Genomic DNA, 27,285 nt, shown 5'->3' on the forward strand with positions numbered 1-27,285 from the left:
CCCCCTGTAAGTAGGTGAAGATATATATATATATACACACATGCTTTTTCATAGTAAAAAAGTAAACATGGCTTATTTAATTATTAAGTTCAAATGGGCCACACCACAAGAAATACCTTAGATAATGACACTTGTTATTGAAACATTTTTAGAGCCTATTGAAATGTCCATTTGCCATCCATTCCTTTGATAATATCATTTATACTTAGGCTAAGTGAAAACACAAATATCAGCCTAATTCAAAACTTGTGATCCCGCCGAATTTTTAATGGTGGTGCCCAATCACCACTATTTCCCGTTTGTGGGGTCCACTCGAGCTTTGGATATGCTTAATTTTTGGTTTTTGCCCCGAGGGGTCAAAACAGATGGACGTGGGCCCACAACGCCCAACACATCAACACACCACGGCTGGGGTGGCGCTGGCAACGCAACCTGATCCGCTTCCAAATTAATATTGCATCAACCATCTATAATTAGGCCCACCATTTTGGAGGGTTTCTTTGATTTATCTGTGCCACGTGGAGAGTATAACAGTGCAAGCCTATGAACAGCCATACTCTGCCAGAGTATGGAAAATCTTCTGGAACGAAAGCAGCATGAGAGGTTTGAACCGTGGATCTTGACCAAGTGCAGCAGTCCACACCCACCCACTTCTTAAAATATTCCGAAAAAGAAAAAAGAAGGAAAAAAAAAAAACCACAACCCTCTCTAAGTTGCCTTCATAAAATCCCTCGATCTTCTATCTCCTATCTTTCAAACTCCATTCCAATCTCTCCATTTTCAAATCCAAATTCAGTTTGGGAAAGAACCCAGATCAGAAAATGCATGATTTCTGCCTCACAATCCCATATGGCCTCCTTGTTCTTGTGGGAGGGATTATGGGGTATGTGAAGAAAGGGAGCACTGCTTCCTTGGGAGGTGGAGCTGGTTCTGGTCTCGTGCTTCTCATAGCTGGTTTTCTCAGCCTCAAAGCTTATGGGAAGCGCAGGAATTCGCATGTCGCATTGATTTTGCAGACTGGTATGTTCTTGATTTCATGGTTTCTTGCTTTTTTTTTTTAAAATTTATAAAATCCAGTGGTTTGTTTTTGTGGGGCCCACCATGTTTTATATGTAAAATCCGCTCCGTCCATTGGGTTCGTTGATTCTGGGACCGGGGAAAAAGTTCAGCGCGACCCACATCTGAGGTGGGCTACACCACAGGGAGCCATGGAGATCGGTTGTCAACGGACGCGGATCTCCTGCGAAAGCCTTCCACAGGAAGTTCCTGCGCAAGGATGCTGGGTGGGGCCCACCGAAATGTTTGTGAGAAATCCACTCCGTCCATCCGTTTTGAGAGATCATTTTAGGACGTTAGACCAAAAATGAGGTGTATCCAACACTCAAGTGAGCCACACGAGAGAAAGCAGTGGGCATTCAGTGAGCACCGTTGAAGCATTCTTATGGCCATAAAATTTTTATTATTATCAGGCTGTCTTTTTGGTGTTTTCACTTCATCCCATTGGGAATGACCTTATAAACGGTTTGGATAGCATATAAACATCAAGGTGGAGCCCAGGAAGGTTTCAACGGGGTGAATTTCTTTCCCCGATTTTCCTTCTTGTTTCTTGTGTGACCTACTTTAGTTTTGTATCCACCTAATTTTTGGCCGCATGTCCTAAAATAAGCTTGAAAAATGGATGGACGGAATGTATTTCTCACATACATTTCAGTGGGCCCCACCCAGCATCCTTGCAAAGGAAATCCGCTTCAGTTGCCAACCGGGTTTGTGTGTGGGACCACCATGGTGTGTATCTTTCATCAAACCTGTTAATCAGTTGCAATTCAGCAAGAACAAGTGGCAATACAAAAATTAGCCTGATCCAATTATCAGGTAGGGCTCACCATGCGAACTTAGATGTTCTAGGAGCAGTTATTAGAATTTTTATCAGGATGATCTTTCGTTTGTACAGTTCAAACACTGGTTCTCAACTGATCGACAGAGTGGATTTAATATAAGACATGGTGGGACTCACAGAGCTTGGGTGTTTTATGCAGTTGCGTAAAATAGGTGTTGTAGACGATTCTGGTCCTTTATGGACTGGTTTGGTTCTTTCATTGTTTGGGTTTCTTGTTATGTTTGTTTCTTTATAGGTAGGAAACTGCGATTGAGAGCAAATGGGTGGTCTTGAATTTTGCTTATTTTGGATCATGGATGTGTGGATTTGCTGAATTCATTTGAGAAATGAATTGAGTCTTTGGTTTTTTATGGATCTTTTGTTGTGCATTTGGATGCCTCCTCAAAATGCGTTTTGGAGGGAAATAAAAGTCCATATACTTATATAATTTGATGGGGGCATCATGCACACACGCACGCACACCCACGCCACCCTTTCTATGCACGTATGCACGAAGAAGGAGGGCCCCACCGTCGATCTGGATCGATGACGACGTCCAGGGAGGGCCCCCTAGCTAGAAGACGGAGTTTTGGTTCCTTGGAGTGGGCCCGATAATCAAGTAAAGCCTATCACAGGATCTCATGATCGGGGCCTACTAGTCGGATTAAGTTCATATTTTAGGTTTTAATTATTTATGTTATTTAGAATATCATGAATACTTTAGATTTCTTTAGTTAGTTTTTGTTTTGGTTTACTTCATCGCCAAATAATAGGATGCGCACATGACGTGAGTTTTTGGGGTATAGGGTTTTTCCCTATAAATAGGCACCCCTTGTAGTTCTTTTGATCCATTGAAGTTTAATAAAAATTCCTGCAAGTTTTTTTATACTCTCTGAGTTTTTAAGTTGTGGAAAAATTCAAGTGGGTGCGAAGCCTTCCTTTTTCGAAGGGCTAACTATCGTGGTGCGAAGCCACATCTATCCCCATCCGCCCCTACCCTCTTCCATCCATATATTTCACCTTTTACAGCCATCCTCGCCTCGAATCCATCAGTTTTGCAGCGGATCTTCTCCCTACAACCAGTTTTCAGAATCTGGCCCTGCAGGAGGGGTGAAACTTCAGCGGAGCACCGCTCACAGCCCGTAGCTCGAATTGCCCTCAAACTTTGCGGGTTTGGAGCCCACCCCTGGCCAACCATGGCCAAGAAATCGGTTTTCGGGTGTGGGACCCGTTCGCACGTGCGGCCAGGCTAGTGCACACGTGCGCCAGTCCTTGGCCCGCTATCCGCTCGCGGGAATTGTATCCCGATTTAGGTTTTCTCTTATTTTTCCCATTTCATACTTATTTTCATAAACCCTAACCATAGATTGCATTACCCTTAATTTATTTGCCCATTTTTTCATCCTAGGGTTCCTTGCGTTGAAATTAGTGAATCCCTTAGATTAAGGACTGATTACTGTGCATGTGTAGATGATTATTTCTTATCTTTGAGTATCTTTTGGTTCATAATTTTTATTGATCTAGCCCTAACATGTGTAGGCGTGGACCCGCATAGATTTCCCTTAATTGAATGTTTGGATTTTCATGTGGGATATGGAATTTGTGTAATTGTTTCTGAACTAACATGATCTTAAGCCTGAAATCTCCCACATCATATTTGAATTTCATGTCCTGCATCATAATTCTTGATTTGGGGTGTTTGGGTGGTATCCTATAAGAAAACTGGTTTGGGGAAGAATTAGAGCATAATCAAAGGATTACTGTGGTAGAGACGAGTTTGGGTGGAAAAGCCCACATTCCCTGTAAATATGGAGGATGTCCAAACACATCCTTGGTTGTTGCTTGTGATTAAGGAAGATGCCCTCTAAGTTGCTCTGGAGGACATGTGGGGATTTTCCTAAGAGGAATCATATCATTTTTTAGCAGTGTGGTGGATCTTGGGCTTGCTTGCAATCACCAACACATGTACATCAATCTAGACAGTTCAACTCATGGGCCCCATGATCAGTGGGCCATGTTACAGAACTTCTAATGACTGGATGACCGCCATAAATGGCGGTTGAAAAGAAAATAGTTAACCATCCTAGTTCAATAACCAAAACAAAATGGCTAAAGTTGTTCAATGAGTGTTTTTTGGATGCTGACGCTTCTGCAAAGTTTGGCCCATGATTTGGATGGTCTAAATTGCCAACGACCTCCTAAAACAAAATAACCCTAGGAAAGGGAAATAGACCGGACCAACTATAGCAATGAAATGGTTCCACCACAATTTGGTTGTCACCGACGCACAATATAAAATAAATCCTTTTCTTTTCATGGGGAAAATCTGTCAAGGGCTATAGCTTATAGTCATTGTGATCCTCTTATTTGATTCAACTAGATTGTCTTGGAAGAAATGAAACTAAAGATATCGTGGAACTTGGACACTTAGTTATTCTATGAGGTCTACTCAATGCTAGGTGCGAAGCTATATAAAAGATCAATTTGAACATTATGAGCCCCCTTGTATATAAAAATGTTGCAGATGTGAGATTCGAACCCATTGCCTCAAGTTAATGGTCCTGGCATGCTATCTAAATACTCTACTTTCACTAAAGAACTAGGAAATGATGGAAGGGTTGGATGTGCTCCTATACCATTCATACACAGGATGGATATTTTCACAAAATGGCAAAGGTAGTCCTTCTATGATGCAAGCTCTAGATATCAATAGAAATATGAAGAAACTCTAGGCAAGTTGAACCATATGATTTTTTACTTTATTAGTTAGTACACAACTTGAGTAGTACATTTCTTGTGCTATGGATACATGCACAAGTAAAGAGAACATGTATTGAGCTACCAAGGTAGTAATAACCACAAAATAGACTAGAGCATACTTGTACTTCACATAAACAATGGACCTTTGTCATTATGATCCCCAATAATCTATCCGATTCTGGTAATGGTATAATTCTTCATCTTTAATAATGTATGTATATATGGATTGATTGGCTTTCCCCAGTGGTTTGTTGTTGCATTTGTTATGTGAATGTTGACTTGGATTTTTTGAGCTTGGCACATGGCGGGTTGGGATATTATACTCTTACATGGATCAAACATGGATATTGACACAGAAACACGAGTGTGAATTGGAAATTTTCAACAACTTTTGAAAGGATGTTGGTAAGAATGTCCTTTTGGCATATAGGAATGCGGAATGCCGTTGTTGATCATGTTTTAAAAGGTGAACTGAGTTATAAAATTGTTAGGGGCTAGAGGCTTTGTAAATGATGAGTTGTAGGTTTTGATCTGCTTTGGCATGGTTATCATACCAGTGAAAAAAGGCTGGTACACACGAAAAAAGATTTTTGTGGCAATAGACATTTAATTGAAGAGAGAAAGTGAGGATCAATGTTTCTCTCTCTCTCTCTCTCTCTCTCTCTCTCTCTCTCTCTCTCAGTTCTCAATTTACCTATGCCATGCAGGTATTCTATGCTAATAATCAGTTGCTTTCTCATGAACAAGATCCTCTTTGAGTTGGTTACGTCTCATTTTCTCTTTTCAAATATCTTTAGTTGAATCTCGCATTAGATAACTACTAAGAGGTCTCTCAATAATAAGGCTGGGGAAGGTTCAAAGAAAACTATGAATGAATTCTTATTTTTCTTACTTTCATTTTTACTTCCATAACTACTATATTTACAAGGTAAAGCTTGGCTTTTAAATAGGCCTTGCCCGTTTGGATTCTTTTGCAAGGTGAAACTTGAAAGTTTAAGGTGTGAAATGGTAGAAATGTTCTCTCCCTCTCTATCTTGACATTTTGTGCATTGCTTGGCCTTCAATCCAGTGTTCGTCTAATTTATAAAGAAGTGCAATGGATTTCTTAGTAAAGTTGGAGGTCTCCTGAGGTTTGTTTGGTGATGGATATTGTCGATTTCAATTCATAAGAGATTCTTGGGTGTAGATTGGTAGGGGAGTTCCTTTAATGCACAGATGCCCTGGTTCTAGATGCATATTATTATTACCGGAATAATGCACTGAGGTATTCACAGTATACCATGCTTCCAGATCCGTCTCTATTCATTTGCTTTCCCATTCTCTAGCAAAGTCATGGCTATCAAATCCAGTCGTGTTAGTGGGGAAGCTAGTTTCTCCTACTAGAATAATTACCTTACATGGCAGGTCTTGGAAGGTTCAAAACCGTCAAATCAAGATAATGTGTATCTTTCGTGGAGACATGGACTATTTTAAATGTGGTCATTACTCATTCAATGCCCTTACCATCTTAACTACGGAGTTTGGCATTCCAATAAGGTGTAACATGGTAGACATATGATGGAATGTTTGGCGGCTACTTGACATCTTAGAGGCTCCTACAAAGATGTTCAAGAAATAGTGGGGAGGACAGGATTTTAAGGAAAAAAATATGAACAAAAAAGAAATAGAAATGGAAATGGCTATTCTTATATTCCTTTTGTGTTTTTAGTATGTTTTTAAGCATGTACCATTCCAATTTATAGTATGTATTGTATAGTTTTATGCAGGCTGGAAAATAAAAGATAAGTAAAGCGGCTGCAAGTTGCGTTTGTGTGTCACTTTCCTTCTCCTTTCTTTTTCACGATGACATTTGTTTGAGTTTTTTTGGATAACCCAATCGTCCATAGAACTAGAAACCCACAAGATTGATAGGTTTGATGGAACCAATGACAAACGGTGGCATCATAAAATGCATCCAGACCTCATCACCATCGACTTCTGCTATGTTTTGATGATGCCAAAACCATTGTCAATGGAGAGCAAGACGACCGAACAAATTTGAGAGATGAGAAATGGGAAGTTTACGGCGTACTTGTGCAATAGGCGCATTCTTTATTCCTTGTCCCTCTTCAATGCATCTAAGGATGTATGGGAGGCCATGCAAAACTAATTTAAGATTAAAGATGAGGGCACAAAGAAATACCCGATGAGTCATTTCCTTGAATATTCAATGACTTACACGAGGCTGATTCTTGATCAAGTACATGGGATTATGCACATTGCAAGGCAACTCGAGAGGGAAGTAAGATGGAAGAATCCTTCCTAGTGGGGTCTATTTTGGCAAAATTACCCCTAGTTGGAAGGACCATTGTAAGAGCCTTAAACATCAGAGGGGAGATGTGCATAAGAACTTCGAGTCGGAGAAGAATCTTGGTTTCGAGACAAGAAGGAAAAAATCATCTCCAAGGCTCACATAGTGGAAGGTAATGATGAACAATCCCATTTTAGTAATAATGACAACCAGTTCGATAATTCATACAAGAATTCCAAGAAAGGCAGACGCAAGGACTGTGTTTCCACCACAAGAAACCCAGTTATTTTATGGGTGTGTTTGTTTTTCGAATTTCATGTGTAATGCAAAGTAAATGAGCCCTCATTATCATTTTAAGTTGTTTGTTTCATAAGAATTACAACACGTAAATCGAGAGTCAAATGCACCTGTAATAGGAGATAGGTAAATGAAATTGTAATCATTACAATTACATTATAAAGCCACATTTTTTACACTAATGCCTTGGTAAAACAAACAATGGTAGTAATGTCATCATACTAGTTAAATGTAGTTGATGTGTCCATAAAAGTAAAGAAAATTGTAATCATTATTCATTTCTAACTATTTATTGGTGTAATTGGAAAAACAAACACGCCCTAAGTGGCAATTCTAACTTCTCAAGAAGAAGGCACAAGGCAAGAATGGGCAAATAACAAGAAAGGACCTGAGGCACATGTGACCAAAGAAGATGTGGATGCTATCATTTTCAAAGTATATATGGCGGGAGAAGACAAATTGGTGGATTGAATCCAAGACCTCAAGGCACATATTGAAAAAGAAAATTTTGTTCGTGAACTGCGAGGCTATAGAAGATGAAATTAAATCTACATGGGGAATTTGTTAATTGCAACAATTATAGGAAAAGGAAGGTGGTTCTCAAACTAATTTTTGGGAGATCTCTCACCTCACTGATGTACTATATGTACTACAAATTTGAAAAATCTTGTTTCAGCCAGTTTTCTTAGCAAACATGGCTTTAAGTTGGTTTTTGAGTCTGATAAATTTGTTGCAACTAATGGAGGCATTTTTTGGGAAAAGGATATACTATGGGCTATGTTCATATTCAACATTGATAATGAAATTGTTTCTTTTATTTATATCATTGATTATTTTTCATTTGGCATGATAAATTAGGTCATGTGAATTTTAGAAGTATGGGCGTAGTGATAAAATGAACAAAAATAAATGTGTAAGTGATAAAACTGATAAATGCAGGATTTGCATCCAAACTAAGATAAACAAGACACCTTAAATTAAGGCAGAGAGATTCTAAGTTCCTAGAACATAGACACATCAATGTCTGGGATATGAATATTACCTTAACATGAGGCAGGTAAAAGGTATTTATAACATTTATAGGTGATTCCTCTAAGGACGTGTTTGGAACGTGGGATTAGGTGGTATTGCAATGAATTGCATTGCAATATGGCAATGATTACATTGTACAATACCTCTCTCTTGGTCCTGAGGTATTTTGACTGAGAAATCCAGTGTTTGGTTAGCCATGGTAATAGTAAAGTGATTAGAGTGTATAAGCACTGTCCACTTTAATGCTGCAATGATTACAGTGTGTAGTCACTGTTCCAAGTCCTCTATCCACTTTAATAGTGCAATGATTACAGTGTGTAATCACTGTTCCAAATCCTCTATCCACATGCATATGTATTTGATCACTGGATAACCCACCCAAATACTACTGTAAACAAACATGGTATTAATGTCATGATTGCTTCAATGGATTGCATTACCATCAAATACCACTAAATATTGCAATTCAAAAAGGCTCTAAATATACCTATGTTGTTAAGAAATAAAGAGACGCCTTGATATATTATAAGTCCATGAGTCCAAAGTAAAAGATCAGTTAGGAATTAGTATAACAACCCTTAAATTAGATACCCCTCTCAAGAGCTTAATGAATTATGTGAAATTGTAGGTATAATTCATCATATTACAACCCATTATACACTCCAACAAAAATCGAACTATAGAATGGAAAAAATAGGACCTTAGTAGAAATGGTAAATGCCATGTTTGTCAAATTCAGGTCTGCATAAAGATTGTTGAGGGGATGCATTATTTTAACATGTCACATTCTAAATAGAAGACGTCAAAAAAAAAAAACAAACACACTATGAACTTTGGAAGAAAAGTACTCCTTTAAAATATTTTAAGGTGTGGGCATGTCGAGCATTAGTCAGATTATTGAATACTAAAAGACCAACACTAGGTAGTAGAGGGATTTGAAGTGTATTATTAAGATATGCATCCAAATAGTAAAGCTTTTTGGTTCTTAGAGATAGAATAAAATTGTGCAATTGAAAAAGGCGTTATAGTATCTAAGGATGCAAAATTCTATGAAAATATGTATAAAACAATCCCTAGGTTAAATCAAAATAAGGGTGGTCTTCTAGTTCAACCAATTTGATTTACAACTCAGGAGGAAGACAACCTAGAAGAATTAAAATACCCAAACAAGACCCAAACAATAACTTCATATCAAACTTTCGTATGTTTCTAGTAAAAGGAATATGGATTGGACAAAAGAATAAAACATGATAGCCCTAATGTGGAAGGTGATCCATCCACTTATTATGAGACTATGGAATCTCATCATGCCACCTTTTGGAAGGAGGCTAATTAATGATGAAATGGATACAATTATTGGTAAGAAAACATGAAAACTAGTAGATCTTCCTTCAGGATCTAAACACATAAGCTATAAATGTGTAATGATTACTAAGGGCCTGTTTGTTTCACTAATTACATCAGTAAAGGAAATGTGTAATGATTACAAATTGCTTTACTTGTCTAGTGACATCAACTGCATTTGACTGCAATGATGGCATTGCTTACATTGTTTGTTTTATCTAGGTAAAATTGTGAAGATGATAATTTTACAATGTAAAATTGTAATGATTACAAATTTCTGTACCCGTCTCCTATAACATATGCATTTGACTCTTGAATTTGTGTTGTAATATTTGTTTAAAAAAACACTTTGAAATAATAATGATGGCTTCTTTATGTTACATTACCATGGAAACCGGCTAAACAAACAAGACCCTAAAAGAAAATTGAAAATAGATTGTATAGTATAAAAATGCACGACAATTCTAGTGGTCAATGTTTTAGGTAAAAGGAAGTGGTAAACTTCTTTGATACATATGCACTTGTTGCTAGGATATCCACTATTAAAATCCTAAGTGTCTTACCATCTATTCATCACCCAAAGGTACACCGAATGAATTTTAAAACAACTTGTCTAAATGGGGAAAAAAAGAAGAAATATACATAATACATGGAACAACCAGACGACTTTGACATGCTTGGTCAGGAACAAATGGTGTGTAAACTGTAAACTAATAAAATTCATATATGGACTAAAACAAGTCTCTAAATAATGGCACAATTTTTTTGATAAAGTAATTATATTTCATCGTTTTAGAATCATTAAATCTAGAAAATGTGTCTATGGTAGATTCTTTGTAATAAAGGTGTAATCATATTCTCATATTTAGGTGATATGCTTATTTTCGGAACATGTATTGATAGTATGTAATGTTCTAATGGTCTTTTTGTCGGTTCTAACTTCTAATGGTCTTTTTGTCAAGTAACTTTGATATGAAAGACATGGGTAGGATTGATGCTTAGTAAAGGCAACGAGTTAATTTTAACTTATTGTCATTAGTCATTACATAGAAAAGATAGTTAGGAAGTTCAATCACTTTAGAATAAGGATTTGTAATTCTATGTCTACTTTTGACTCTAGTGTTAAATTGCGTTACAATGAAAGGAGATCTATAGCACAACTAGAATATGCATAAGAGATTTGTGGTTTAATGTTTGTTAAGCATTGTACTGGCCTTGATATTGCATCTGCTATAGGAAGACTAAGTCGATATACCCATAATCCTAAACATGCATTATAATGCAATATCTAGAGTTTCGAGGCCATCATCATCATCTAAGCCTTATCCCAATTAATTGGGGTGAGCCGCATGAATACTATTCCACCATTCCACTCTATCAAGGGCCATACCTTCCATTAGACCATAGTTCATCAAGTCTTTTCTTACTACCTCCATCCATGTCCTTCTGGGCCTTCCCCTTACCCTTTTAGAGCCTTCGACTTGTATCAACTCACTTCTTCTAACTGGCCTGGTTCTTAGTTTTCGTTGCACAAAACTCTTTGATTGTAATCAACTCGACGATTATAAGCAACTTGTGCAATGGACTATTAGATAGTGCTTGATTGTAATAAACCTATGTAACAATCTACTTCATTGCGCTTGTGGGAGTTTTGTGCTCCCATTGTCGGTCCCCTGCCCGGATAAAGGAGGTTTGTGTCAGGTTAACAGACAACATCAAACTTAGTCATAACTTTCATCATGAATCTGAACAATATCTAGAGTTTTAAGGTATCTGAAGAAAATGTCCATTGTATTTTACAATATGGTGGTTTTCCTATTGTATTGGAAGGAAATAAGGATGCTAGGTATAGCATATTTGGAAGAATTTGTCCACAAGTGGGTGGATATTCAGTCTTGGAGGCCTTGCGATGTCTTGGGCTACAAAGAAGTAGACATGCACAATTCATTCCATGATGGAATTAGAGTTTATAGCACTAGGAGTGGGGACAAAGAAGTAGAGTGGTAAGACATTTATTATTAGAAATTCCTCTTTATCCTAAGTTTATGCTACTTGTTTCTTTTCATTGCGATAGTGAAGGAACACTATCAAATGCATACATTAAAGTGTAGAATGGGATATTCAGACATGTTGGTTAAGACATAGTTACGTGAGACAATTACTTGGAGATTGAGTAATTCATATCGGCTCTGTTCGATCAGGTTGGAATTTGGCAGACATGCTAAAAAGGCCTTGGAAGGGATTTTGATGTAGGACAATTAACCACTTGCTCTAAAAGCTCGAACAGGACCTCGGCTGAAACCCCCTCGTGGGCCCCACATCACATGGGTACCACCTCACACGAGCTGCCCGCCTCACACAAGCCGCCCACCTCGAGTGTGCCCCCGCATCCCATAGGCAACCCCACTCGAGCCTGATGTGAAAATGCCCCTACATTAATCACCCCTGGTGAGCAGTCTCGAACACGAGCCCTCTCGCTCTGATACCACTTTGATGCAAGACAATTAACCACTTGCCGAAAAGCTTGAATTGATAGAGTATGGCGAATTAATCCCTTTATCTTATAGCCCATGCCCTACATCTTAAGGGTTAGGACCTTGGCCTAACCCCCCTCGTGGGCCCCACATCACATGGGTACCACCTCACATGAGTCACCCGCCTCACACCGGTAGGGCTCGCCTCACATGAGCCACCCGCCTCACACAGGCCGCCCACCCTGAGTGTGCCCCCACATCCCACAAGCAACCCCACTCGAGCCTCGTGTGAAAATGCCCATGCATTAATTTAGTCAGGAAAATGTCAAAGAGGGATGGGTTTTAGCCCATTGAATGGGTCACGCGAACATAAACTCAACTTAAAGCTTGTAACCCAATTCTAGAGCTATATGAGAAAATTGTGCTATAAAGGTGATTTGCAAGAACTAGATTAAAGAATGAGCATCATCCATTGGATAGTCCTTGGAACCTGTAATGGTCAAAAGACATTGAGTGGATATAGTCAATGAATCGAAAGCACGAGAGTGTTAGGGTGATAAAGTTACAGGGTACCCTTGATAGATTCATTTATATGTGTATGGAAGTATAGACACTTTCGGATTAGAGCTGTCCTTCACTATAAATTCTAAGTAGTCCTCATGAAATTAAGATATAGACATAAGGCTAACATCGCGTCAGCTTTATACGAATGCCTCAAGCTTTTGAAAGCTTGCATATGAGATATGTCCAATTTTTTAGTTGGGGCCTTTAGTTCAAAGCCACGACATGGCTACTAAAGACCTCGGTAAATCTTGACGTATTTTCAGTAAGTGAACATTCAAATCCACAAGAAACATTCTTCCATGTATAAGCTTTCTGAATTTGATTTAAGAATGATTCATGTAAGATTATGAAAATAGTGGGGGATTGTTAGGTATTTTCAAAATTAGAAGTGATTTTGGGGCTTTCTATATATATATAAAATAAGGGTGGGCTTTTCAAAATTCAAAAGTTTTTATATTTCCCTTTTTGAACTCGAATTTGAAAATATTCTACCTTTATATTTTGAAAAAAGTCATCTTTTATTAAAAATTTTAGAAGGGAAAGTAGTTAGGTGGGGTTTTTTTTTTTTTTGCCACCAAAAACTAAGGACAAGTCACATAGTTTATCCTTGTCCTTGTGCGGGGGTATTTGCTTGGGCACCTCTCGCAAACTTTGCTCGTTGCACTGACATATCGATTGAGGAGTCATAAACTTTTGCCAAATCGGTGCTAATTGATATTGTGAACTATGGTCTAGCTTGTGGCTTGAGTAGTGCTGTGATGCTGGCTAGGTTGTCCAATTGATTTGACCTGGTGCTGGGGCACCTGGGTGGGAGCTGATTGCGCCCCATGATGGTTCCAGATTTGACCTTTGGGTTGAGGGATGCCTTAGTGGTAGCTAGTGTTTGCCATATTGATACTATCGGCCGATATTATCGGAATCGCGGCCCAATGATACAAAACCCCCCAGAAATTCAAAAAAATACTGAAAATTTGACAAACTTGTGTATTGTGCAATATATAGTAAGATATTGCAAATTTTCGTGAGATATTGGTGACATCTGCGATATATCGTCCAATAATCCTTGATATTGCGGAAATTCCCATCCACAAATTCTACAAATTTGAAAAATATATGAAAATTTTCTCTTACCTTTGTGATCTTCTCGGACGAGTCACTTTCGATTGGATTTGGTGGGCTGCGGTCGACATTGGTGGATCATGTAAGAAAATGAAAATCCCTAAAACTTGTTTTTTTTTGGCTTCGAAGGAAATTATTTTGGATGGAAACCAATTTTCCGCGGAGAAAGATGGGATATGGGTTGAGATTTACCATAAAAAGGAATTTCGAGAGAGAATTTTAGGTTTTGATTTCGGACGAGAATTTGGGAATAGGTGTTGACTTGCAAGTTAGGAGCGGATTAGATGTTCCGTGGACAACAACTTAGTGGGTGTTAACCTCACCGTGTGGGGCATATCCAAATCTCGGGTGGGTACTTACCATCAAATAAACATCATGGTGGGCCCTCCAGAAATGGTTTCAAGTTTTAATGCTGCCCACCTCGAGTGTGCTTATGCATCCCACAAGCCACCCCACTTGAGCTCAGTGTGAAAATGCTTTCGCATTAATCACCCCGGTGAGGAGTCTCGTACACGAGACCTCCCGCTCTGATACCAATTTGATGTAGGACAGCTAGACACTTGCTCTAAAAGCTCGAACTGATAGAGCATGGCGAATTAATCCCTTTATCTTATAGCTCAGGCCCCAAATCCATGGGTTGGGTTCTTGGCCAAACCCTTCTTGTGGCCCCTAAATCCATGAGTTCCGCCCCCTCGTGGGGCTCCAAATCCATGGGTTCCGCCTCACACGGGCCCCAAATCCATGGGTTCTGACTGCCCACCTCGAGCGTACCCTTGCATCCCACATGCAACCCCACTCGAGCCCGGTGTGAAAATGCCCCTGCATTACTCACAGTCAGGGTCCCACCCACATTGTTGCTCCATCTGTGCGGTTTGGGTGGATGCCCGAATCATTGGTTCTGCGTGGATTAGGTGGATCCTAGGTGGTTCCCTTTGCCGCCCACAATGATGTATGTGCCTTACATCCACACTGTCCATCCATTTTGAATGATCATTTTAGGGCACGATCCTAAAAAATAAAGCAGATCCAAATCTTATGTGGATCATAACACATGAAACAGTAGTTATTGAATCCCCACCAATAAACCTTCATGTGGTCTACTGGAATGTTTATTTGCCATCCAACCTGTTGGCAAGGTCATAAAGACCTGGATGAATGGTGTGGATACAACACATCGTGGTGAGGCCCACAATCAAGGTCCCACCCACAACGCTATTCTCTCGCGCGTGGATTAGGTAATACCCTAAAACCAGGGTTATGTGGATTGGGACCCGGATTTCTTGTGAAAGCCTTTGGTAGGAAGTTCTTGCGCTAGGATGCTAGGTGGGGAACACTGTGATGTTTGTGAGAAATCCACTCCATCTGTTTTGAGAGCACATTTTAGGACATGCAACCAAAATTGAGGTGGATCTAAAACATAAGTGGACTGCACGAGTGGGAAAATTGGGGAAATGATTTCTTACCGTTAAAACCTTCCTGGACTCCACTTTGATGTTTATATGCCATTTAAACTGTTTATAAGGTCATTCCCACTAGGATGAAGTGAAAGCACAAAAAAAAAGAAGCATGATACGAAACTTTTAGGGCCATATGAGTGTTTCAAAGGTGGTCATTGTATCCCCACTCTTTCCTCTCATGCGGCTCACTTGAGTTTTAGATCCGCTTCATTTTTGGTCGCATGTCCTAAAATGAGCACTCAAAACGGATGAATGGGGTGGATTTCTCATAAACATCACAGTGGGTCCCACTCATCATCCAAGAACAAAAACTCCCTAAATCCGCAGGACCCTACTGACGCTGCCAGTAGCGACGTGGTTGGACAGTGCTTTGTAGGCTCCACCATGATGTATGTGTTATATCCATGCCATTAATTTATTTTTTCAGATTATTTTAGTGCATGATCCGAAAAATGAGGCAAATCCAAATCTTAGGTGGACCACACAATGAAAACTGTTGTGATTGAACGCCCACCATTAAAAACTTCCTAGGGCCCACTATAATGTGTATTTGCCATCCAACCTGTTGATTAGGTCACAAAGGCCTGGATGATGTGAAAACACAAATATCAACTTCATCTAAAAGTTGTGGCCCCTAAAAAGTTTTTAATGGTGGTCGTTCAATCACTAACTTTTCATGTGGTGTGGTCCACCTGAGATTTAGATCTGCCTCATTTTTGGGCTCGTTCCCTAAAATGAGCCAGCAAAATGTGTCACACCGACTTTGGAAACTTGAGTTCGCTTGAATCAGTCGCAGAGTCAAGGGTGTGACTCGATGGGAAGGGGATAATGTTATACACATAATCATAATAACCATCACAAATGGTAAACTTAATTAATCATTATGCATTTAGTCAAAAGTATCAATTATTTACTGGTCGATATCCAGTACAAGTTCATACATCATTATTTAAAAGAAATAAATACAAAATGAAAAAATTCTTTATTTTCGCAGCAAATCTTCAAGAGCATGCCTCTCAAAGTCATCACTCCGCACGTGGATACCCCAGTTCATTTCCTTGTCTTAGATGGTTTTTCAATTAACAAAATGAGCTAATAGCCCAGCAAGTAGTTGTACGTATGATTCACAACATAGGCATGATACAAGTGCACATATAAAAATCTTAATATGCCACATTACCACATAAACGGTTTCCTTAGTGAACAACCAGAGCCATAGTTACGCACAGCGTCCGGCCTGCCAACATTCATCCGACCAAGATCCATATGAGCCCAACACGTGTAGGAGTTTACTCACATCCTACGCGAATGCTGGTTTGAGGTATCTCACGTACTGTGTGTAACTGTATAGTTTGGCAATGAGTGGCCCACTCTAGAGTGGCCAAACTCCTTCCCCAGCCTTGACCGTAGTCCAAGGAGGAGGCCCTATTGGTAAATCCGGTTCCATTGGGAACTCTGCTCGAGAATTTAAGGGATAACTCAATCCCCGAGTTGTTTGGTGTTCTTAAAATGACATATCAAACACAAGGCAATTGCATGCTTAAACAGATATTAACATATTATAAAAGTTAAGCAAAAGTAAGCATGTAGTGTTATGCAATGCATGTGGAAAAATCCATCTGTAATGGAGGTGCGCGCAGAGTTCATTCCTTATTCGACCATTTTGACCTTCTGATTATTTTCTCATGGATCTGTTGACTACACTCGGGTCTACGATCCATAGAAAGTTTCTTTTTTTTTTTTTGAGTCACGGCTACAATATAAGCATCAAGTTCATTTCTTCCTAAGTATTTATTTTCTTAAAACACTTGCAAAAATGAGTAAGATCTTAAGATTGTTACATTAGTCCATTAAATCAATCAAGTCTCTAATTTCTTATATCTGAGCCGTAGATAGCTCATTTACCATGTTTCTAACTATAGATCAAATGTATTAATCTTTGTTAAGTTTGACTTAGGATCAATATCTACCTTAAAGACAATTGGATGTTTAGATCCATCCAATCTGGCCATTTATTTCCTTATTTTCCACGATTTTGGTCCAATGGTCCTGATTGATCTTTGATCAGATGAACCGATCTAACATTAGATCAAGCAGATTTTTAATTTTCTGAAATCTAATTCCTTAATTGGTTTATTAAACCTTTGATCAACGGTTGGATTGGACCCGATTATCAATTTAATGGTCCAGATCATTATTATGATATTTTTCTTAATTTTACCAATCTAGATCTAAATTTATAAGGTCTTCAATCCATATTTACACTTATGAATAAGATTTCTAAAGGTGCGGTTAATTTTATGTGGGGCCCACTTTCACACTAAATGTCTACAATTGATTTTTCGCTTATAGGATTATAACACAATATAAGATATGAGAAACACAAATGATTTAATATGATAGACATGATCTTGCGGTGGGGCCCACTTTTAGAGAAATTTTAATTTTCTTTTATGTTGGCCCACCATAATTCTAATGATGAGATCCCGCAACCAACTAATTCATTTATGTTTTCAAAAATCACAAAAATGAATAAAAATTCAAATCTAGATGGAAAAATCCACATGTACAAAATCTTATAGAAGTGCAGGCCCCACTCTTTTTTTTTTAACACGCGCACACACCCCACACACTCACGCGGGTGGAATTTCACCACCTATGGGTACTCGAACCCTTGACTGGGAGTTGAAACTCCAGAGAGTCTACCACCCGAGCAAGAGTAAGGCCCCACTCTTACCATTCATTATGTCTACACATGGGGCCCATGCATTTGCCCACGTGAGGTAATGCGTGGGGTACCATGTTGTTTCTTACGTGACAACGTGTGGGGCCCACACATACTGACCTCATGGTTAGCCCATGGTTCATCTTAGTTTTATACTTAGAGGGGTCTACTTAGATTTGATCTAAAACATCTAAGAGATGTAATATTAGAGCACTCAATAAACCGTTTGGATCGGAAGGAAAGCTCACAAAACTTCTCTTTTAATCTCTCTCCCTCTCTCTCTCTCTCTCTGTGAGTGCTTACGAGAAGTGGTTTGGCATGCCTTATATAAAGGAGCCAAAGCTCCCTTGCATTAATACACATGCATGGTAAATGCATGTAAACACGTGAAAAATAATGGTACTCATCTAACTCTCCTATTAAGGGTGTGAAGTAATGAGGGAAGATTTTAGGGTGGATGAGGGTACAAACGATATGTGCATACGTGCCATGGAGATGTGGATCCCAGAAGTACAGTCTCCTTGATCTAAGTGCATGATTAGATTGGTTATACCTTATGCCCTCTTGTAAAAATGGTTTATTTATTTAAATGACCATGGTTAATTGTAGGGAAATCACAAGTGTTCGTAGAAGCGGCGGTACACCAATTATTGTACATATGCGTTCATGTGAAGTTGGGTGTATTAATTGAGTGTGTACATGCTACGATCGTGTGGGTCTTACCAAAAGTTTTTATATTCAACCATTATATTAAAATGAAGTTTTTATTACAAAAATCATGGGAAAAATAATTTCAAGGTAAAAAAATAAGTGTATAATACTCCGGGCCATGCTCAAATATATGGTTATAATATATATGGATGATTTTTATGATTTTACATATGCTAAAATAATTTAAAATCAGTCTTAAAGATCTACTAGAGTTATGAAATACGAAGTCAATATACTCTGCCAAGGTCCACAAAACATGTTAAAATTGACGGTTCAACAATTCTAGGCCATATATCTAATCTTTTTATCCTCGTTCAAGTCAGATTCTTATATGGCATTGTTGATACTGTGTCTAGGAACATATTCATGATTTGAATTAATGATTCATGATTTGGATTGGTGATGCAACGGACAGATTGTCACATATCTTGGTTTAAATGGTTAAGATGATCCACTTGATGATCGGTTATGATTAAATAATCGGAAGGAGAAAAAAAATTACTCCTCGAAATTGCTAGTATATTACAAAATGGATGGATGGTGTGGATAAAACACATACATCATGGTGGAGCCTACAAAGCACCATTCAGTAGCGAGTCTCTACTTGCATCCACATTTTGTTACATGGGGAGACGTGGGAAGTTTATCAATCCGGTCACATTATTGATGGATATGTATTACAATTTCTACTTTTTTTTTTTTTTTTTTTTTGTGTTTGTTTTTGAATGAATTAATTATGTTTTCATGCATGTCTTGATACATTTATAAGTCTTATCCATTCAATTTGAATATAATCGCATTAGTTCAGTCAGCCAACACATAGCTTAGGACCCTTTATCAAGGAAACCTATTATGTGCACTTTTTTTTTTTTTTTTTTTGAGATGTTATGATTTAAAAGTGTTTATTAAGCTCTTTTTTTAAACAATTCCTTAAGTTTTATTGAAAAATTCAACAATTTTCCCAAAGTTTCCCCATATTTCCCAAAAAGTGCGATAAATTATCTGATACAAATGATATGTCCCGTGCGATAACCGATATGTATCTGCATCCCAAGGGTGTGATACATAGCGCGGTACCGATATTTCGAGCGTTGGTGGTAGCTACCATGCAATTTTGTGTTGACTATAAGTCAACACGATTGCGAAGGGATCAAGGCTTGCCATGAACTGGCATGTAACTATTCTAAACAAGCACACAACCCAACCCAATGGTCTCCTGGTCTGGAAAATGTATTTTTGTACCTGCACTAACACATTACACTATTTATTTTTCTAATTATCAGTTGTGGGAATTGTTCTCGATTGATCATCTAATATAGCTCGTCGAGGATTCACGACAGAGATTTGGGCTTCATTATATATGACAAAATTACTGGTAACCTGGATTGCTAATTTGGATTTCATCCACGGTGGAGGCAAATATCATTATAAGGAAAGGGACTCCATAAGTTGACTTGAAGCTTCTTTCCTTCTCCTTTCTTTTGCAGTTTGCATATAACATAAGACAATTGGACATCCCCTTTTGATGTTTGAGTCTCTTATGATGGTCCTTCCAACTTGGGTGTAATTTTGCAATAATATACCTGACTAGGAAGGATTCATCAATCTCCTTTCCCTTTGGCTTACTTGGCATTGTGCTTATAATTCTCGTGTACTTGATCGAGAATTGGGCTATTGTCAGTCATTATATATTCAATGAACTAACTTACCAGGTATTTCTTTGTGCTTGATCATTGGCCTTGTGTTTATTTTGCGTTACTTCGCATACATCCTTAGTTGTCTCCATTAATTCGTACACATTGAAGAGGGAGTCTAACAAGGAATCAAGAATGTTCCCCTTGCACAAGTAATCATTGAGTTCTCATTTATTCCTCTCTTGAATCTATTCGGTCTTCTCATTTTCCAATGATAATGGTTTCTGTGTTGTCAACCCATAGGAGTTATTGTTGCTGGTGAGTTGTATATGCTCTATCTTCTTGCCACCAGTTGTAGTTGTTTCTACCAAACCTATCGATCTTGTTTGATTGTATTTGTATGAATGAATTTGACTTGAATCTTCTTTCTTTCTCCTTTATTTTTCAATCTGTATACGAGTACACAAAAATCTCAAGATAGTATTTGCCACTGCTATGAATGAAAATCCTAGTCTGTTATCCGAGTTATATCAGTAATTTGTCCCTAGGATATAATCAAGCTCAGATCTTTGTTGTCTATATTCAATAATCAATGAGAGATTGTTGAACTCGAACACCTTGTGGACGAATTGATTAGAAAAATGAACAGACTAAATCTATTTCATCAAGTATAGGAATACAGTCTAAAGAAACCTTTAAATTTCTAAATTCACGGAAAATAACACAAATAAGGATTTTAGAAATGAAAATTTTGCATTACACTGTGGTGTAAATGGATGCAAAACCTTCCCCTAGACCCAGGCTTTTGTAGTCATCCAGGAGAGCTTTGGGTTGGGATAGGTGTCAGTTTAGAATAGTCACGTGCCTATTCATGGAACCCTTATGATTGTGTTGTCCTATGGTCAGCGGGCAACTGTCGCTTAAGCATTCCCTCATGAGGTTTATTCTCTTAAATCGGTACATATCATTCCATAAGTACCAATATCGGCCATGAACGATACGGGTCTATCGGCTCAAAACTGTGCAATACGGGGTGATACATTATGGTATCGGTGGTAAACGATACATTGTATAACACACCCATTTCAAACCTTGTTCCTTCACTTAGTGGTCAAATTCGTAATTGCCATGCAAGTGTGGTCAACCATCACCTATGTGTCCTATCACCAGATTGGTGACCTACTCCATTGCATCACACCACTCGAGTCATGGGCTATACCATTAGTGTAGTATGAATCAACACCAGTTTGGTAAAAGTTTGTCTTCGCAAGACAATGTATAAGTACAATGTGCAAAGTGCACCAAAGGCAACCTAAGCAGCCTATAGTTCACCACCCACGCCGCATGTGTGTGATGCTAACAATGCTTCCCATTGTTGATGAAAAAAATTGTATTTTGGTTAGTGGAGTTGAACTTTTTGTTTGAGGATTGTGTTGGGAGCATTGTTATGATGTTGGAAGTGGTGTTGTTTGCATTGGAGGCAATCTTAGTTGGTTATGGAGTAGTGCTTTGACCTCTCCATTAGCTCTTGGGCGTTAGACGCCTCATGTAAGCATGGTTGGCGTCATGGGTTGACCACGTGAGATGGTGGTGTCAGATGGTTGATTAGATAGCGAGGTGTGAAAAAGTGATGATTTGTTATAGAGATCCTAGAATTCCTTGAATGCATTGAGGAATTGCTATTGTCCTTACGAGGTTATTGAGTGTTCCGAACTTGTATTCGTTCATGAATGCAGATGTCCACTTGTTGTGCATCCAAATAAAGTCAGGTTGAGTGGCATTCATTAATATTTCGGGTTGTTGTAGTCTGGCACGGGCCCTTAATTACATTTCTCGAGAAAACCATTGAAAGGTGAAACCATAATGGACTGTACTATGGCCTTGGCTTAGAATGTTCCTGATTCCTTTTGATTCTTCGTCTTCAGTGTTTGGAACTAAGGAGGTCGTGGTAGCCTTGGCGTACACGAACGGTTGTCTTGACAAAGGTGTGGGGGGTCACATGTCGAGGATGGGTAAGAGATGGCTCTCTAGCTCTCACCATAGGATGATAAGACCCTCCGTGCTTAGGAATATTGGGAGATTATATGCTTGATTAGAAACATGGCCATGTGAGAAGTCTATTGTGGGTTGTCTACCCCCGTAGTTGTCTTGTAGGCTAATGGAGAACGGCAATGCCTATGTGCAGATGTTGCTAGTGGTTTTGCACTTGGGCGCAAAGCTCTATCCACTTAGCTCATGGAACTTGGCTTCAAGCCTTGTGAGGTTCCGACCTATAGCACAGAGCCTCTCCCTTCATCGGGTCCCTAGCGTATGGAGTAGGGATTCTCCAATGAAAGGGGTGAAAGGTTCTGGCATATGAGGCTCACCTTATGGGTGTCAGTGCCTGAAGGTTCTAAGGATAGTCTTCAAAGTATGAAGGTCTGAAAGTCCTGAAAAGTCGTAAAAAGTCCTCCCTAATGAGTGTCTAGGGGGTATTTGTAGGCGTGCTAATTCGAGATTCTCGGTGCCTGCTCTTTGTGCTTGTCTTGGCAACTTGGCGTGGAGGTATTTGCGTTGGGTGCAAAAACCCATGGCGTATTGTCTTCTCTTGATTTTTTGCTTCCTTATCACAAGGTGAGGACATCACCGTCCGACGCATTGCTGCTGGAGTTGAGATGGTACGACACAATGGTGCCTTTGGATCTGTGGGGGCCCTTTTGGCTAAGTACCAAATTCATGTGTCAACACCCATCATCCTTACGTGGACTTTAGCCTTGTTCTTTAGTGGCAAAAAACTCCATCTTGCCGCTTTACCTTTTGCAATGTTTTGGGTAAAAGATGCTTTTCCAAAATATGAAAGGTAGTTTTTTCTCAAAATTGCTTTAAATTTGAGTTTGAGGAGAGAGGATCTTGTCAATTTTGAAAATACCCCCTTATATTTGATAGAAAACTCAAAAATAACTTTTTGATTTTGAAAATACTCAACAATGTAGCTTGTCGCAGCGAGACTGCCCATTCTTCAGCGTCAACCTTTTACTTTTTCAATGAGCATATTTTCTCTATTTTTACAGTTTTAAGGTACTTAGTAGTTTTATCAATCAATGTAGAAATTACATGTATTTCTCTGTGAAAGTGAGAAATAAATGAATTATGGGTTTTGTTCACGTGTTCAAATGCGCATTCAGCTACCGGGTGTATATGGAATCCTCACTATATTACAAAATCTAGCCTGATCTATAACTCAAGTGGGCCTCACCAAAGGGACTATGGAGGACACCTGGGAGGGTGATACGTGCTAGATGGAATATGGTCCACCTTAGTTTTATATGCCATCCAAACCATTCATTAGGTGTAACCGTGTAAGCCACCAAGATGGAGGGAAACACCAAAACTTAGGTCATTCAAATACTCAAGTGGGCTCCACCACCTGATTTTGTAAATATGTAGGGTATAGGCATGATTGAACTTTCTCTAGATGGTGTGTCCCACCTGAATTTTGGATTAAGATGATTCTTGGGACGTGTGATGAACATGAGGTGATGCACCAAATGCACGGTTTAGATTCCACTAGCACATCATGGGTGGGCCCCAAACATGCACGTGGACACACATGCACACATAAACACACATGCACGTGGACACACATGCACACATAAACACACATGCACATGCACATGCACACGCAAACAAAATGAATAGGCATGCGCACACACACATAAGCAAACAAAATGAATAGGCACGCACAAACACACGTACACATGTAAACACATGCACACACGCATGCACAGACGCAAACAAACACACAATACTACTACATCCACAAGAATACACACCTATACATACTATTACTAGTACTACGTCCACAAGAGTACTACTGTGACGCCCCATCACTATGGTCACATGTGGGCAGGCCCCAAGGTGGCTGGCAGGCTACTGTGCACACAGTGAAAGTGGAACTTTGTCTCGCATCGGAAGCGTTGTCCGAAGTTGTGGTGGTTATAAGTTGGGTTCCTTCCTTAACAGGCATGATGTGTTTTAAATCCGTGAGCTTCGGCAAAACGGACAATATCATGTGCTGTGGGGATGGGCCTTACAAGTGATATCAGAGTTGAGGACGGCTCTGCCCTCGGTGGGGGATATTGTGACGCCCCGTCATTGTAGTCACATGTGAGTGGGCACACGTGGGTAGGCCCCAAGGTGGCTGGTAGGCTATTGTGTGGCTGGCAGGCTACTGTGCACACAATGAAGGTGGAACTTTGTCCCACATCGGAAGCGTCGTCCGAAATTGTAATGGCTTTAAGTTAGGTTCCTTAATAGGCATGACGCGTTTTAAATCCGTGAGCTTTAGCAAAGCGGACAATATCATGTGCTATAGGGATGGGCCTTACAAGTATTGTGACGCCCTGTCACTGTGGTCACATGCGGGCGGGTCCCAAGGTGGCTGGCAGGCTACTGTGCACACAGTGAAGGTGGAACTTTGTCTCACATCGGAAGCGTCGTCTGAAGTTATGGTGGTTATAAGTTGGGTTCCTTCCTTAACAGGCATGATGCGTTTTAAATCCGTGAGCGTCAGTAAATCGGAAAATATCATATGCTGTGGGGATAGGCCTTACAACAACTACTACTAGTTCTATATATAAGTATTGTAATTATGAGTATATGACTAATGATTACACTACAAAGAATAGGCCAATGATTTAAATATCCATACTATCGGCCGAGGCTATTGATATCACATGTGGCCGATATGATATATAAGGAGAGTTATTAAATTTCCCTGTTTTGCACAAAATATCGCAATGTATCACCAAAAAGTGATGACAACGCGGTCGACATGACATACGTCTCGGGTGCAACGGGCTTCGACCATCCGGATGCTTGTTTGTGTGCTCGGATACTACTGTCTACTATCTACAAAATGTGTCGGTTGGACATGTGTGTGGCTGTGGGATGATACGGGGGACCAGGGTCCTACAGGTATAGTCATGTACAATGGAGACCAAGAACTGCACCGGTTAGAATGAACGAGTTGATACAAGTTGAAGGCTCTAAAGGGGCAAGGGGAAGGCCCAAAAGGATGTGGGTGTAGGCAGTAAGAAAAGATTTGATGACCTATGGTCTAATTGGAGTTATGGCCCTTGATAGTGTGGAATGGTGGAAACGGATTCATGTAGCTAACCCCAATTAGTTGGGATAAGGTTTAGATGATGATGATTGTGATAATAACCGTGCATCAAGGATACAACGTTAAAGTTGGTGAAATTTTTTCATAATAATCTTGAAGAACATGGTTGATGCAAGACCGATGCATGAACCAAATAACATGTGAGATCAAGTAGCCGAATTAAGATATTTAACAAAAAACCACAAACATCGCTATAATCATCACAAATATCATGAAAATCAAAAGAGCATCATGCATAATCCTAGCCTAAGTTACCAATTTCGTAACACAAGATCATTAAATAAAAAGAAACTAGGATCTAGTGGATGTAGGGACATCCAATTAGCATAGGGTTTATTCTATTTCAAAACAGAAGACTTAATACAACCTAGGGTAAAATTAGGGTTTGGGTAATTTTGGAAAGTAGGAAAGTTAGAGATTTTAGATTTAGGGTTAGGGTTTCGGGGATGGAAGAAAGTGGTTTTGATATAAAGATGATGGAAGATCAAAAGGGGCAAGGTGTGGCCGTACGGCCAACCCGAAGGATTCACACGTGTGGTCGTACGGTCACACATGTGGCGTGGGATGGATGGGTTTAGGTCGGTTAGGGTTTGGACAGTAGATTGATAAGGAAAATGTGGGTTTAGGAGAAGACGAAGATCCGGGATGGGAGAATGAAGAACTTGAAGAAAGTACCTGGATTGAGGAGAAAAGAGATGACGATGTAGGATAGATGGAGACCTCGCACATTCGTTGATGAAGATTAGCCTCACACCAATCTCCCTTCCAAATCACATGGAAGTATCTTCAAATCCCTTGAAGATGGAAGAAGAAAGCAAGACCTTTTTTTTATAAAATAAATAAATTATAAATCATAAAAACCTAATGGCTGAGAGGTCACACGTCCCCCTGTCTTGTGAATCTTAACAAAAATAGCGCTAGTCTAAATAAAATTAACCAAAACACTCATAATGTGTCCAAATATAAAATTAATAAAAAACTAAATCCTAAAAGATGATAAAGTTTAAAATTGATGTGGACGATCAACGATCAATGGCCCGATCATGCAATCCATGCGATCCAATGGCCCGATTGTCGCGTCCTTCCAATCCAATGGTCTGGATTACTCCATAAAGCAACCCATGTGTATCTTCTCAGTGTGGGGTCTTCCAGATGCTCGCACATGCACATGGGGTCCTCAACACGATCACGGATACTCGCTTAGCCACAGGGAAATTGGTGTGGCCTGCCTCCTCCTCTGATATGTTCGCAAGGGTGTATACTGTACGTGAAGTGATGTCCTCATCAATGGTTCTAAAGTGAAACACAAGTATGGATGCCCACGGTTGTCTTGCCTGAGATTACATTCATTTAGTTCCCTTTGGTTATTTACCTAGTATAAGTACAAGTAGAACTGAAATTCCGCAAAAGTAATTCAAGTAAAGAATCAACAAGGTTGCTAGTGTGACAGTATGTATCAGATGATTGGTTCTCTGCCTTCATGATAGTTTCCTGAGCTATGTGTGCAAAGCAATGTACCTGCCTTCCAGTGCTATGATACTGGAGCTTTTGCCGTGAAAAGTGTTTTTTTTTTTTTTTTGGTGGCAGAATGCTATTTTCTTGGCTTTTACAGATCAATGGCTGCATCTTCCATCATTGGTCCATTCTTGGCTCCTACTGTGTGCATGTATATCTCTTCAAAAGTTGGAAGAGATTTATTCAAGTTGAAGTTGATATATGATTGAGTGCATGGCTATGTTCTGGTGGTAGTCTTTCTTAATATATATATATATATATATATATATATTAAGGATGTTTGGTTGTAGTCATATAACATTTTTCATGAAAGATCATATGCT

General features: G+C 39.3%; 1 protein-coding gene across 1 annotated transcript in view; it reads left to right on the forward strand.

Annotated features, from left to right (window-relative positions):
• Window positions 1–624: 624 nt before the first annotated feature.
• Window positions 625–27,285, forward strand: part of LOC131221324 (protein FATTY ACID EXPORT 5-like) — a 40,843-nt gene continuing 14,182 nt past the window's right edge. The window contains exon 1 of the mRNA XM_058216541.1: window positions 625–1,020. Coding sequence (XP_058072524.1) covers window positions 822–1,020 — 199 coding nt within the window. The 5' untranslated portion in view covers window positions 625–821. The remainder of the gene's footprint in view (window positions 1,021–27,285) is intronic.

Source organism: Magnolia sinica, chromosome 12 (genome assembly GCF_029962835.1).
Source record: "Magnolia sinica isolate HGM2019 chromosome 12, MsV1, whole genome shotgun sequence".
Classification (NCBI taxonomy): Eukaryota; Viridiplantae; Streptophyta; class Magnoliopsida; order Magnoliales; family Magnoliaceae; genus Magnolia; species Magnolia sinica.